Source organism: Enhydra lutris, unplaced genomic scaffold, assembly GCF_002288905.1.
Source record: "Enhydra lutris kenyoni isolate GAN:26980312 unplaced genomic scaffold, ASM228890v2 scaffoldscaffold46, whole genome shotgun sequence".
Classification (NCBI taxonomy): Eukaryota; Metazoa; Chordata; class Mammalia; order Carnivora; family Mustelidae; genus Enhydra; species Enhydra lutris.
In genome coordinates, this window is record NW_019154130.1 from 5,161,030 (window position 1) to 5,176,673 (window position 15,644).

Genomic DNA, 15,644 nt, shown 5'->3' on the forward strand with positions numbered 1-15,644 from the left:
CCCCCCCCCCCCCCCCCCCCCCCCGTCATCGTCACAAGCCCCACACACACTGCCCTCGGCCAGACATGACTCAGGACACAGAATGGCTCCACCCAAGATGCCAGAACACGCTGCATGCTTCCGATGGCCTCAGCGAGCCTTGAAGGTCATGGGACGCGCCCTTGCATGATCCTGGCCTGGCCTCTCTGGCAACCTTCCTCAAAGGTTTGAGAATCTTGGGGCTCCTGGGTGGCTCAGTGGGTTAAGCCTCTGCTTTCAGCTCAGGTCATGATCTCAGGGTCCTGGGATTGAGCCCCGCATTAGGCTCTCTGCTCAGCAGGGAGCCTGCTTCCCCCCGCCCCCCCCCACCTGCCTCTCTGCCTATTTGTGATCTCTCTCTCTGTCAAATAGATAAATAAAATATTAAAAAAAAAAAAAAGGTTTGAGAATCTGAGGATGTTAACTATTGCAAGGCCTGAACAGCTCTGCCCAGGGGCCGCTTCAAGAGCTGTGGTGGGCGGCAGCCTTGTGGTCCGACACCTGGGACGATCTCTCAGCCATCTATACCCAGTCATACACACGCATGCAGCCAGATTTCACAGCCCTCCACCACCATCTAGAATTGGCTAGGAGTTCTGGAATCTCTGTGCCAGTCTTCAGGCGCTACCATAATTTAATATATGTTGATAATGTAAATGGCACCCCCTTAATACTTAGTGTTTCTTGTATTATGTACAACTTGAACAACCATCCAGGGCATCCCCCCCTTTTTTTTTAAATTATATGTATTATTAACCCCAGGGGTACAGGTCTGTGAATTGCCAGGTTTACACACTTCAACACTCATCATGGCACATACCTTCCCCAATGTCCATAACCCAACCACCCTCTCCCTACTCCCCTTCCCCGACAACCCTCAGTTTGTTTTGTGAGATTAAGAGTCTCTTATGGTTTGTCTCCCTCCCGATCCCATCTTGTTTCAATTTTTCCTTCCCTGCCCCCCAGGCCCCCCACTTTGCCTCTCAACTTCCTCATATCGGAAGATCATATGATAATTGTCTTTCTCTGATTGACTTATTTCGCTCAGCCTAATACCCTCTAGTTCTATCCACGTTGTCGCAAATGGCAAGATTTCATTTCTTTTGATGGCTGCATAGTATTCCATTGTGTGTATCCACATCTTCTTCAGGTCCTCCCTGTCTTATACCAGCACAGGATCAGGTGTCAAGTCTCCTTTTCTGAGAGAATTACCAAAAGCTATGTGTTTGTGAATAACCACCTTTAAGTACTGGAGAGGACTTCATGATCAGTCCCCATCCCTCGGGACCTGGGACCTCAGGAGCTCACCCAAGAACCCAGCTAGAGTCTATTCTCTGAGTCTGTCCAATGAAGCTAGAAGGTGATGGGGGGGAGTGGGGGGTGGTCTTATCCTTTTGTTCTTGGACTCTGTGCACAGAGAGCTGGTGCTAACTGAGGGTAGAAAAACCCAGAGAGACTGAGGGGCCTTTGGATAGTGAGACTGTTTTGGGGTTTCCTCCCTCTTGTCCCCGCCCCTGGCCACAGAGGCTCTCCAAAGAGGTCCAGAATGCCCTGGCAAGGGCCAGCAGCACAGCCGAGGAGACCATTAGTGCCATGAAGACCGTGCGGAGCTTTGCCAACGAGGAGGAAGAGGCAGAGGTGTATTCCCGGAAGCTCCAGCAGGTGTATAAGCTGAACAGGAAGGAGGCCGCAGCCTACACCTACTACGTCTGGGGCAGTGGGGTATGTGCCCCTGGCCTGGGCAGGTCTGTCGGGGGTCAGGACACAAAGATGGAGGGATCCCCTGACCAGGACGTAAGCCTTGGTCTCTCCATGTCGGTGTCAGCCTGGTTACACTTGACCTTACTCTGCCCCTCTTTCTGCTTTTCGACAGGGGAATCTTTTTGGGAAGGACTGTACTCTCCCAGTGATTGTCCTCATGGGGCACCTCCTCTTTCCCTCTTACCTGGGCATGGGGTAGCCGGGGAAGCATCTCATCTGGGGAAACGTCCTTGCCCCGGAAGGGAGTCACCCCAAGGCCAGCGGGACCCAACCTAGGCCGCCTGGCAGGCCTTATGTCAAACCACACACACCCCATTAGAGTGTCTAGCTCACTCCCTGGGGGTGAGTCACAGCCCCTCCCTGGAGAATGGGGAGCACTTGGAGCATGCTGCTGTCTGTTGGCCACGTCTGGGAGGTGGGCACATCGGGGCATAGCTGGAGTAGGTATGAGAAGGGTTAGTTTAGGAGGAAGAAAGAGTGGTGATCTACCAGGGGGCCAGGGGTCAGGGCAGGTTGTCCCTCAAGAGGACCCAGCCAGAGAGGAGAAGGGGCCCGAAACCCAGCTCAGCTAGCCAAGCCTCTCAGCGGTCTGCCCACCTGCATGGGGACCTTTTGTCCCTGGCACAAAGGCACCATGGTCTAACCATCGATCTGGGTCTAACCCAGCCAGGGGCTTGGGGTGGGGAGAGGCAGTGGGAGGCAAGGGTGCCCTGGACACAGCCCCTCCTTCAGGGAACCTGGTGGGGACAAGAAGCAGACCCCATCGTCCCGCCCTGGCTTGCTGTGTGACCTTAGCCCATGGACTGAACCTCCCTGAGCCTTGCTCTTTCCAGGGAGGAGGAAGACTAACAGCTCCCGCCTGGCCTGGCTGAGTGCTGGAGGCTGTGTGTGTGCGTGCCAGGGCCTCACAAAGAAAGCCTTGTTCTCCGCCAGGCCCATGGCTCCCTCCAGCTAGGGGCCTTTGTGGGGAAGAAGTCCAGGGCCGGGAGCGGGAGGGCAGAGTGACAGCCAGGCAGCAGCATGTGGGAGGACACCCCTGCCTGGCTGGAGTTCAGTCTGTGACTGAGAGCACGGCCCACAGCTGCTCTCACACCGCCCTGCAGCCTGGGGGCGGGGGTGGGATGGCAGGCTCAGGCCGAGGCCTCTGTGACCCAGGTCCCCTCTGCCCTCTGCCCTCAGCTCACGCTGCTGGTCGTCCAGGTCAGTATCCTCTACTACGGGGGCCACCTCGTCATCTCAGGGCAGATGACCAGCGGCAACCTCATCTCCTTCATTATCTACGAGTTCGTCCTGGGAGACTGTATGGAGGTGAGTGGCTGGCTTGGGGAGGGGGTCTCGGGGGGCTGGAGGGATGGGGAAGAGGGATGTAAAGGTGGGGGATGTTCCAGGGTGATGGAGGGTGTGTTTCTTTCTAGGTAGGTAGGGGAGAGAACATAGTACCAACGATGACAGTAGTATTACCAAGTGGCTGTCACAGCTCCATTTACTAAGTCGAGTGACAGGGACAAGGGTGTTTCAGGACACGCTCTGAACAACACCGTGAGAGGGGTCTTAGTCCTGTTCTACCTCCCATTTCTCGGGAAAAGCGGCTGAGTCTCAGGCCAAGGGACTTGCCTACCACGTTGGTGGGGGAACCCAGTTCAAAACCAGATGAGTCTGAATTTATTTTAACCCACTTAGATTTTTTTAAAATATATTTTTTAAAGATTTTATTTATTTATTTATTTATTTGACACACAGAGAGAGAGACAGCGAGAGAGGGAATACAAGTTGGGGGAGGCTGTGGGAGAGGGAGAAGCAGGCGCCCCGCTGAGCAGTGAGCCCGATGCAGGGCTCGATCCAGGGACCCTGGGATCATGACCTGAGCCGAAGGCAGAGGCTTAACCCACTGAGCCACCCAGGCGCCCCTATTTTAACACAACTTTTTTTTTTTTTTAAGATTTTTATTTATTTATTTATTGGACAGAGAGGGAGAACACAATCAGGGGGAGCGGCAGACAGAGGGAGAGGCAGGTTCCCCACTGAGCGGGGAGCCCCATGCGGGGCTCAATCCCAGGACCCTGGGATCATGACCCGAGCTGAAGGCAGATGCTTAACCAACTGAGCCACCCAGCTTCCCCTTTAACACAACTTTAAAGAGTTTAAAACCCCACAGGAAAAGCAGGGGTTGTTTTATATTGCCGTCATTCAGGCTCCCCTAGGAACAGACCCGGAGACAGGGAGCTGGGGTGTTCCCGCCCGAGCCCTCAGCTGCTGCTTGAGGATGCCCTGAGTGGGGGCATTTACTCCCAGGCACAGAGGTTGGGCCTCTGTCCTTCAGTGAGAAAGCTGGGGCTGTCTGGGGAGAGGGCCATTAGGGACTGCTGCAGATGGCTAGACCTCTACTTTGGCTAGGGCCACACCTACCTGTCACTTGATGCCCACAGTCCTGCCTCTAGGAACTGGGGTGCAGAGACACCCACACCGGTGGGCAGAGAGGTGTATTACTTTCCAGAGTGGTAAGTCAAAGCGTCCTCCAGTGCCCACCAGTCAGGGATCAGGCCGACATGGCCCATCAGCGTTCCAGAAGCAGGGTGTCTCAGCCATAGATATGAGGCAGATCTAGGGGTACCAGCGTGCAAGGGACCCTGAGGCACACCATGAAGGAATGGGAAGAGTGTGATCCCAATGGCATGGTTTTTAAGTCTCAGAATTATTTACGTATGCGCCTGTAGGAGGAGGCCCAAGGGCACCGCTCCGTGGTGCTCAGATCTTAACATGAGTGATAATAGCTTGATGTTAATAACAGTCCTCGGTGCTGGGTTCCCCAGCCAGGCCCCTGTGGTCGTAGCACACAAGGGCCTAAACTCAGGAGCCAGTCGTCCCTGGGTTCAAGGCCTGGCTCTGCCACTTCCCAGCTGTGTGACCTGGGGGAAGGGACGGGGGCTCTCTGTGCCTCAGTTTTCTCATCGGCAAAAATGAGATGACGCTAAAAGCTACCCCCCGTAACGTATACAGAGTTCTCAGCAAAATGAGTCGTCATCATCGCTCGCATTTGTTGTGTATGTTTTTACGCAAGGCGCGTGGATAGCGTGAATTAAGAGCAGTTTTTAAAACCGAAATTAAAAAATACTTCGGCAGCCGAGGGAGGAATTCTCTTCAGAATTCCTGTTCTGCCACATTCTGGCGGGTTATTTAACTTCCCTGCCCTTCCGTTTCCTCCGCTGGGGGGTGAGAACACCCGCCCCGCAGGACGGTGGTGAGGTTTAGCTGTAATGACTGCAAGGCCCTCCTTCCTAATGAGTTCTCACCAGCGGCTCGGTGTCTGTTATCATTGCTCTCATGGTTTGCTTGTTTGTTTTTAAGATTTTATTTATATATTTGAGAGAGAGAAAGAGGGAGAGCGAGCACGAGCAGGGCGAGTGGGAGAGGGAGAAACAGACTCCCCGCTGAGCAGGGAGCCCGATGTGGGGCTTAATCCTAGGACCCCGGGACCATGACCTGAGCCAAAGGCAGATTCTTAACCACTGAGCCACCCAGGCGGCCCCTTGCTGCCCTCGTTTTGTCAATGTTGTCATTCCCAGCTGTACTGCTGGGGGGCTCCTGGCAGCGTCTTGCCCCCCCCAACAGCTGCTGTGTCCCTGCTCTCTCTGCACCCCTTCATCACTCTGGCACCACGGGGGTCCCAGCGCTGGGGTGTCACTGCGACAGGAACGTGTGTCTCCTCCCCCCGCAGTCCGTGGGCTCCGTCTATAGTGGCCTGATGCAGGGAGTGGGGGCCGCTGAGAAGGTGTTCGAGTTCATTGACCGGCAGCCAACCATGGTGCATGATGGGAACTTGGCCCCTGACCGCCTGGAGGGCCGGGTGGACTTTGAGAACGTGACCTTCACCTACCGCACTCGGCCCCACACCCAAGTTCTGCAGGTGAGAGGGGTGCCCGAGGCCCACCCACATCATCCCTTCCCTCATCCTGTCTCTCGCCCGCATGCCAGGCCTCATAGTATAGCCAGGACCACGTAAGACAGAGTCCTGGTCCTCGTGGAGTTCGGGCTGGAGTCAGGGAAGGCAGATCATTAACAGAACGTTCCAGATAATAAGTGCCAGCAAGGCAGTAAGTCGGTGGTGTGATAGGGGTAGCTCACAGGTAGCACTCACAGGGATGGCGTTAACAGTCCAGGAGGGCTTCTCAGAGGAGAGGACATTGGAGATGGTCCTGCACAAGGGGAGGAGGCACCCAGGCTGTGGAAGTGAGCATCAAGATCCTGCCAAATCCTAGAAAAGAGAATATTCAGGGGCTGGCAGTGCCCAACCGCGGCAAAGGAGCATGGGTGGGGTGGGAAGGGCGCCCGCCTGTGTTCAAGGTCAGGGCATCTGAGCCAGTGGCTCCACATGGTGTCCGCCTGTTCCTTGCAGAATGTCTCCTTCAGCCTGTCCCCAGGAAAGGTGACCGCGCTTGTGGGGCCCTCGGGCAGTGGGAAGAGTTCCTGCGTCAACATCCTAGAGAACTTCTACCCGCTGGAGGGGGGCTGCGTGCTGCTGGACGGAAAGCCCATCAGCGCCTATGACCACAAGTACCTGCACCGCGTGGTACGTGAATGGCCCTTTGTTGTCCTGTGCGCTTTGTCCGACCTTCACCCTGAGAGCAGTCACACAGGTGCGGAGAAGTGACAGAGGTAAACACAGGCTCGGAGAGCTTCACCTGCGCACCAGCACCCGGGTCAAGAAACAGAACATTCCAGGACTCTCCCACCCCGTGTGTCCCTTCTCTTTCCCCCAGAGGCCACATCTCCCTGACTTTATGATCTTCTCCTTCTTTTCTTCAGTTTTACCATTGCTTTGTGCCTCCCCGAACAACAGAGCTGTGTTTTGCCTAGTCTTGACCTTCATCTGGCTGGGATCATAGAACATGTGTTCAGCTGGGTCTTGCTTCTTCCACTCAGCATTATTTGTGAGACATCCAGGTTGAGGCTGTGGTTGTCGTTCATTCGTTTTCATTGCTGGGTGATAATCTATGGTGTGAACATGTCACCATCTAGTTGGGCATTCTGCTCTTGATGGGGACTTGGATTATTTCCTGTTTTTACTGTTACCAATACTGACGTAGACAATTTTGTCCACATTTTCTAGTGCGCACGGGTACGTATGTTCTCCCAGAGTGCATGCACATCCCTGACTCTAGTAGCTACTGTCACTAGGGTGTTCATACCGCTTTACATTCCCACTAGCAGTGGATGAGAGTTCCAGTGGCTCTGCATTTAAATCATCTCTAGTATGTAAAAGAGGCTTACTCATGACAATACAGTTTTTGGTAATCATTTCAGTAAGAGATCCTCAACTCCTGATCCTGTGCTAGTCTAAGAACAGGGATGCCCTGGATGGTTGTTCAGGTTGTACACAATACAAGAAAAACCAACTACCAAGAAGGCACCATTTTCATCATCAACATACATTAAATTATAGGAGAGCCTGAGGACTGGCACAGAGATTCCAGAACTCCTAACCAAGTTCTAGATGGTGGCAGGGGCCACACATTGTGATATCTGCCTACCCACCTGCATATAACCGGGTATAAATGGCTGAGCAGTGGTCCCAGGTATGTGATGACAAGGCTGCTACCTATCAGAGTTCTGGAAGTGGCCCTCAGGCAGAGCTATTCAGGCTTTGTACTAGCTAATATGCTCAGACATGTAATATTCTTAGATAGTTAATATTGTCAGTGCCGATCTTTTTGCCAGCTGGTGAGGACATACGTAGAGGTACTTCACGGCGGTCTTTTGCATTTTTCCTGATGACCAGACATACCAAGTACTTTAACATATGGTTTACTACTTAGATTTCCTCTTTTGTGAATACCTGCTCTTTAGTTCAAATTAAAAATTTTAATTTTCATAAGCCCCAAAGAGTAAAGTACAACAATCTAACCACATTCCCATATATTCAAAGAATTTTGTAATTAAGACATGAGAGTTCCCCTCCACCTCACCTTTTAAATTCCACTCCATGGAAGTTAACTGCTCTTAGCAGTTTAGTAAATATCCATCCCAACCAGTTTCCTATCTTTATATAAACATATTGGTAAGTAAAGGCCCGTATATAAGTTTTTTACTTTTTTGTTTTTTTAAAGAGAGATAGATAGGCAGAGGGAGAGAGAGGGGGAGGGGATCCCAAGCAGGCTCCACACCCAGCACAGAGCCTGATGCAGGGCTCAATCCCACGACCCTGAGATCATAACCTGAGTTGAGTGGGATGCTCAACCGACTGAGCCACCCAGGCACCCCTTCATATATCGTTTTTTTAAACAAAAACAGAATCATGTGTGTGTGTGTGTGTGTTATTTGATTTAATGGATACACTGTGATTATGAGCCAATCTCCAATTTATGAAACTGATTTTTCTTTCTACTTACAGTGTTACAGTGATATCCTCCATACTCTCAATTTTGTAGGCTACATTCCTAAAACTGGAATCATGGGACAAGTTCTTTAAATTATTCTCTCCGAAGGAAGGAGACACCAGGGAGGCCTTTATGGCCTGGGGGCTGCTATGGCCTCTTGTCTCCTGGCGTGGACAGACTCACATTCCACATTCTCTTTCTCTCCCCTCCCTGGCTCTCCCCACCCAACCCAAGACAGGGGCAGACAGCGAGCTCTCTTCGAGGTCAGGGAACTTGGCTCAGGCCAGAGCAGCCCGCTTAACAGGCCCCAGATTTTTGGTCGGGGAAAGCTGAGGGCTTGTGCAGAAAGTGGACTCTGTTGTTTTTGAAGGAAAGAGGCAGCTGATGCTGACAGCCGGGCCCCGGCTCTGCTCAGATTTCAGACCCAAGACCCCTGGCGTCAGGCAGGCCTGGCGCTGGCGAGGTTCCCGGTGACAGCTGGACGGATGCGTGCCTGGCCTGTCATGCCCCATCCTTTCTCCTGCACAGATCTCCCTCGTGAGCCAGGAGCCGGTGCTGTTCGCCCGCTCCATCACAGACAACATCTCCTACGGCCTGCCCACCGTGCCCTTCGAGATGGTAGTGGAGGCCGCACAGAAGGCAAATGCCCACGGCTTCATCATGGAGCTCCAGGATGGCTACAATACAGGTACACAGCCCAGGAGCATCACCTCCACCCTGCCTGAAGGTCCACGCTCAGGGATGTGACCCTCCGGGTGAAGCATTGCTCTCGGCCGGCTGCTTTTGATTCCGTGTGAAATTCACTCGACATTTAATACCTTTACAGTACCATGCAACCAACCACCTCTATTTATTTTTAAACATTATTATTATCTATGACTTATGTTTTAGAAAGAGAGAGAGCAGGAGCATGGGGGGAGGGGCTGAGGGAGAGGGAGAAGCAGGCTCGCCCTGAGCGGGGAGCTGAGCAGGGAGCCCGATGCGGGACTCGATCCCAGGACCCTGGAATCATGATCTGAGCTGAAGGCGGATGCTTAACCGACTGAGCCAACCCAGGTGCCCCAAAACATGATGATTTTCAAATAATACATGTATCAGATTAATTATAGTTGCTTAATTTTGTATTAAGTCAATATTGTAATATAATAAATTTAACAGTGTATGATTTATATCATATATTTTGTTATACTTAATATACTTTAAAATTTTAACTCTAGGGGCACCTGGGTGGCTCAGTGGGTTAAAGCCTCTGCCTTCAGCTCAGGTCATGGTCCCAGGGTCCTGGGATCAAGCCCTGCATCGGGCTCTCTGCTAAGCAGGGAACCTGCTTCCCCCTCTCTCTCCATCTGCCCCTCTGCCTACTTGTGATCTCTCTCTGTCAAATGAATAAATAAGTTCTTTAAAAAATAAATAAAATAAAATTTTAACTCTTGAGAAGGGGCTATTCACATGGTTCAAAACTAAAAATGTATATGAAATGATAGACAATGAGGGGTTTTACTCCATCCCTTTCTCTACCCCTGTTTCCTCCTGGCCCACCCAAACGTCTTTTGTTACCTTCCTACATGTCATTTGGGAGCTTCTTCATGCAAATGTGAATGAACATATATATATATATACATATTTTTTTTAAGATTTCTTATTTATTTGACAGACAGAGATTACAAGTAGGCAGAGGTGGGAGGGGAGCAGGCTCCCTGATGAGCAGAGAGCCCAATGTGGGGCTTGATCCCAGGACCCTGAGATCATGACCTGACCCAAAGGCAGAGGCTTAACCCACTGAGCCACCCAGGCGCCCCAGTGAATGTATATTTTTATTTCCTCCTAACCTTTTTTTTTTTTTAAAGATTTTATTTATTTGACAGACAGAGATCACCAGTAGGCAGAGAGGCAGGCAGAGAGAGAGGAGGAAGCAGGCTCCCTGCCGAGCAGAGAGCCCGACATAGGGCTCGATCCCAGGACCCCGGGACCACGACCTGAGCCGAAGGCAGAGGCTTTAATCCACTGAGCCGCCCAGGCGCCCCTCCTCCTAACCTTTTAAAGAAAAAAAACAAACCCAGCACTTAATATTCTGCACCTGGCTTTTTTTTTTTTTTTAACTTAACATGGCATCTTAGTGACATTCCACGTCGTCACTTAGACCTCCCTTGCTCCATTTTTAAGCAGTGGCATAGTATTCCAGGGTATCGGGCTTTATGATAATTAGTTTAAAAAATTCATTCAGTTTCCTGCTGATGGACGTTCAAGTCGATCTTTTGTTTTGATTTGCAGTGTTAGTCCTGTGAGTCGTGCGTAACACGGGCCTTGGCCACCGTGCTTGGGAAAGTCACTTATAGGGACAATCCACAGAGGTGGGGATGCGGGTGCCAGGGTCATGCACTTGAACTTGTGATCCGTAGACTTGCACGGTGCAGAGTGATAGACACAGGGGTGTATGCACTGTGGCCGGAGGGATCACCCCGACTGTGCTTACCCCAGAAGGATAGGGGAGTGCCTGTCTCCCCACAGCGACACCAGGACAGTGTATTATCAGATATTGGGATGTTTTCCAGATTAATAGGCAAAAATTGGTATCTTAGTACCAATCGAATGTAGTCATGATTCGCATGAACAGGGAGGGAGAGTGTCCTTCCGTGAGTTTGGGAGCTGTTGGTTGTCCCAGCCTGGGGCCCTCTGGACCATGCCTTTTCCTGGAGAGCACAGCTCCTGTGGCAGCAAGGAAAGGAAGAGGAGAGGGTCCTCTCTGTCTTCCCTAGGGCTGCCCTGGCCTCACCCTCTGCTCATTTGCCCCTGTCCCTTTGTCACGCAGAGACTGGGGAGAAGGGCGCCCAGCTGTCAGGTGGCCAGAAGCAGCGGGTGGCCATGGCTCGGGCTCTGGTGCGGAACCCACCTGTCCTCATCTTGGATGAAGCCACCAGCGCTCTGGATGCGGAGAGCGAGTACCTGGTGAGTGGCGGGGTGGCGGGGTGATGCCAGAGAAAAGAGCGGGCACCACGAAAGGCTTGGAGATGCCCTGGGGGCTCCCCCAGGCTGTTAGCTTCCTGGACTGGGGTGTTCAGGGATGAAGGTCCATCCAGCTGGCTCTTGGCGGAGCTCAAAATACATGACACAGGTTTGGAGTCGAGGCCCTGCCCTCAGCTCATCATGGGAGCCCATGTCTTCCGCTCCCTGAGCCCCCTTTCCATTGGTAAAGAGCGTCCAACTGTGTATCTGTCAGTGACCAGGTGGGTGCCTTGGCCCCTCCCTGGTCGGATCTTGGATTACACAGGCACTCACTGAGCTCTGGGCCACCAGGCACCGTCCCAGCCGCCGAGGTTGCCGTGATGGGCTAACCAGACAGACAGAGGACTGCCCCTGCGGCTTTTCCAGTCCCGGGGGAGACGAGCATGAGTTCAACCTGTGGCCCATGGCACACAGAAAACAAAACCATCTGAGAGAGAAATTGAGACAGGTCACCCTGTCAGAGAGGGACACAGCCAGACATTGATGCTGGAAAAACAGATTTTCTTCAGTAGCGACTGACAGGAAGGGAAAGAGCAGGGCTCCATTCTGATTTGTGCAGAGGGGACAGCGGTGACAGGCGTTGAAGGAGAATGAAGGCATAGGGAGCAGGCTCAAGGGACAGCCCGGAGTTGGCGAGTGTGGATGTGATTAGGCAGATGAGTGTGGGCGGGAATTCTGTCCTCCCATAGAGACTGGGAGACCCAGGCCTGTCCTTCCTGATGATTACATTTCAAAGGAATGGCCTTTAGGTCCTTGAGAAAGACACTCCTGACTGTAGGAGATTAATATATAAGTATCGAAGGGACAGAGAAAGGATTTGCAATTAGAAGCCCTTTTTATTAAACACTTTAAGAAAGGGAGGTCAGGGGCCTACTGTTGGGAGTTGGCTGGAACAGTCCGTTCCCCCAGCAGCACTGAGCATTTGGGGGGCTGGGCCATCCCCGAGACACGGCCTTACACTCCCGAAGCCCTGCTGGAGCGTGACCATCTCCCCGATGCACGTGGGGTCTTCAGGTGCCATTTGAGCTGAGACCCAGGAGAAGAGCCAGCTGAGCATCCACGAAGGAAAAGAGCAGCATGTGCAAAGGCCCAGAGCAAGTTCACAGGCAAGCCCAAAGGTCAGCATGTCAGGCTGGTGGGAGTCTGACAAGGTAAGGTGAGGACAGAGTCATAGGGAGACACCGGCTCCTTGGGCCCTAGTCATAGAGTTTGGAATTTTTTTTTTTTTTTTTTTTTTTGAAGAAAAGTTTCAGGTTTAAAGAAAATTCAGCAAAAAGTGCAGAGAGTTCCCCTATATCTCCTTTTCACCCCACAGACTGTTTCTCCTGTGATCAGCATCTTGTCACGGTGCATTTGTTTCAGTCGATGAGCGGGTTTTAATGCATTGTTGCTAACTCAGGTCCCTGGTTTACATCAGGGGGTCCCTCTTGGTGTCGCAAAGTCTTGTCTGCGACAAGTGCAGAATGGCAGGCAGAAGCTGGATTTTATTCTTGTTTGGGACAAGAAGCTGTTGGGGGGCTCGGAGCAGGAATTCAGCAAGAACCAATCGAAATGTTAAATCCACAAGGCTGAGGAAGGAGACGGGGACGGCAGGTTGCAGGCACCCGGGCAAGAAGTAACAGGGGTAGCAGTGGGAGGATGGAAAGAGCCAGATGAACTGGGGAGAGATGCCCCCAGAAGGATTCCACCAGGCCTTGGATTTGGCCAAGGATGGGGAATTGAGGGCCCCGGTCTCGTGGGCTTCAGCTTTGAGGCTGATGGTGAGACCATGAGCCAAGGTGAAGGTTGCAAGGAGCAGGAAGAGCAGAGAGGCGACCAGGTTAGGGTTCAGCTGTCCCTCGCCAGGCGCCTCCCCTGCGTGGGCCCTGAACTCCGTCTCCTGTGCCCCACACCCCAGGGAGCCAGTAGGGTCGGGGAGCGAGCCCTGGCTTCCCTAAGGAGGCACTGAGGCTCAGCTACAGGGTGGGTGTGGGAGCCCAGCAGCTCCCGGCGTGGTGGGGGCCGGGTGGGGCAGCGCCCCCACGAGCCGGCCCCCTCCGTCTCCCCAGATCCAGCAGGCCATCCACGGCAACCTGCAGAAGCACACCGTGCTCATCATCGCGCACCGCCTGAGCACGGTGGAGCGCGCGCACCTCATCGTGGTGCTGGACAAGGGCCGCGTGGTGCAGCAGGGCACGCACCAGCAGCTGCTGGCCCAGGGCGGCCTCTACGCCAAGCTGGTGCAGCGGCAGATGCTGGGGCTCGAGCCCGCCGCGGACTACTCAGCTGGCCGCAAGGAGCCGCCGGGCGGCAGCGGCCACAAGGCCTGACTGCCGGCCCCGCCTCGCACGGTGGGGCTGAGGCCCCGGCGCCTGCCGGGCAAATGTACCCATGGGGGCCCCCCCCCAGCCCCGCTGCCCAGGCCCACCGTGCCAGGAGGGCAGCCTGCCATGTCCCACGTGTCACTGCTTCCTGCATCGCCCCCCCTTCCCACTCCATCCACCTGCCCCCACCCCCACCGCGCCCTTCCGCGCTGCCGCGCGCCGCTGCCTCCAGTCTGGGCAGCAGAGACCCCGCTGGTCTCTCCATCCGGTCTCCCAGGGCTTCTAAGAGAAGGTAGAGCTACCTTTTTAAACCAAGATCTCACATGAAGAACCAAGGTTTTTAACTGCTTGGTTCGATGGGCCCCAGTCAACTCCCAGATTTCAAAAACTTTTTTTTTTTTTTTTTAAATGGGGAGTAATAATGGGCAAGGTCACTGAGATATTCTAGAAACTTCTGAGCCAGGGGTGAACGATCCTTCCTAATAGCCTGGGGGATGCCAGGGGAGAATTAGGCCTCTGCCCTCTGCCCCTCGAGAGAAGGGGCTTTCCTGTCCCTGAAGGGGGACACAGAGGAAGGGACTTCCTCTCTCACTCTTTGCAGCTTTGTGAGTCAGGCCAAGGGTCGGCGGGAAGAGTGGGAAGGGCCTGTCTGCCCGTGGCCCTTGCCGTCCTGCCAAATCTAAGCCAGTCTCACTGTGAACCACTACTAACCTTAACTGGGGGAGTGAGGGGCTGGCCAGGCCTGGCAGAGCCTCAGGGTGGCCCCAGCCCCACACCCGGCGTGAGCCTCTCAGGCCCACCTCATCCCTTGCTCCCATCTCCCCCCTCCAGCCAGCAGCCCCCTCCCACACATGCACCCCTGCTCCACTCCTCGCTCTGCTCTTGGGAGGCCCTTCAGTGCCGGATGTCTGAGAGATGCGTTCTCTTCCCTGTCTGGTGGACAGAATGGCAGCAAAGCTCAGGCTCTGGTTTTGCGGGGTGGGGAGGGGGGTGGGTGTTTGCAAGATGTTGGAAGATCCCGGTCAATAAAGTGTACTACCTCTGACCCCTGACCTCTGACCTCTTCCTGGGCCCTCTGCCCCATCACCTGGTTAGGTTTTTCCATCAGACATAGCCTGAGAGATTTGGGTAAAGGGCTTCCCCCACAGGGTCTGGGAGCCCCCCTTCTGTGCTCTTCATGTCCCCAGGAACTCTAGCACCGACTAATTTATTCGTCTCTGTCTGTCTGTCTCCACGGGGCTTGTGCAGGGTCACGGAGGCCTGTCTCCTTGACATCTGGGGGATTTCTGTGCAAATGCCACCTGCTCTTTTCCATCAGGGATGGGGCCCCCCATGCCCACTCCACCCCACGGAGCCAGGAAGTCTTACCTAACAGCTCCATCAGAAGGGAGGTGAGACTGGGCACAGGAAAAACCTCTGGGGCGGTTATTCTTGTGGGGCTGTGATGAAGTCCGGGGTCCCGGGAGGGGGCCGGGGGGCAGTGGCTGTTTACCAGCCAGTGGAGAAATATTTCAGTACAGTAACTACTGGTGCGGCCACATACCCATTTTCCTGCCCGGTAAGCTGACCCAGACTGCCACCAGCCGAGTCTCCGGCTTCACCTCAGGGGCTTAAGGAAACCGAGTCCCAGGGAGGTTAAGCTGCTTGCTCAGGACCACCAGCTAGTGAGGGCTAGAGCCGGGATTCACACCCAAGAAGCGTGCGTGTGTGTCTTCCCAACCACGGAAGGCCTGAGAGTGCAGCTCTAAGGGCACAGGCTGGGGAGACTTGACTGACCCTGCGGCAGAGGCTGTACGGATCCAACGTCGGACCTGAGTTCTCAAACAGAAGTGCTTCCAGGAGCCAGGTAAGTACTGCAAGTGTGTGCATTCGGCCAGGTATAAGAGAAAGGAGACGACCCTCTTGGTTTCTGTTCCGCTTTTCCACTTGCGGGATGGCGCAGAGAAATCTTTCCGTTCCATTAGAAAGAGAACACGGTGCCAGCCTGGGAATGAATGGTGACCGAGTCCTCAGACTTGTGCAGCGGCGGTGGTGGGGTGGGGGTGCTGGGTTTCTGCTGTAGTCCCTTGAGGCCACGCAGGAAGGTGGCCTTGAGTCAGCAGATCCGCAGAGATTTTCGGAGAAGCTGGAAATTGGAGTTTTAATGTGAGATTGACTGCTTTTTATAGATTGGCTCAAATTAGTT

The 15,644-nt window shown here is 53.7% G+C and overlaps 1 protein-coding gene across 1 annotated transcript in view; it reads left to right on the plus strand.

Annotated features, from left to right (window-relative positions):
- LOC111156457 (ATP binding cassette subfamily B member 9) overlaps positions 1-13,465 on the plus strand; it is a 27,175-nt gene extending 13,710 nt beyond the window's left edge. Inside the window, exons 6-12 of the mRNA XM_022517376.1 lie at positions 1,543-1,740; positions 2,959-3,087; positions 5,495-5,683; positions 6,173-6,346; positions 8,682-8,841; positions 10,963-11,099; positions 13,205-13,465. Coding sequence (XP_022373084.1) covers positions 1,543-1,740; positions 2,959-3,087; positions 5,495-5,683; positions 6,173-6,346; positions 8,682-8,841; positions 10,963-11,099; positions 13,205-13,465 — 1,248 coding nt within the window. The remainder of the gene's footprint in view (positions 1-1,542; positions 1,741-2,958; positions 3,088-5,494; positions 5,684-6,172; positions 6,347-8,681; positions 8,842-10,962; positions 11,100-13,204) is intronic.
- The last annotated feature ends 2,179 nt before the right edge of the window (positions 13,466-15,644 follow it).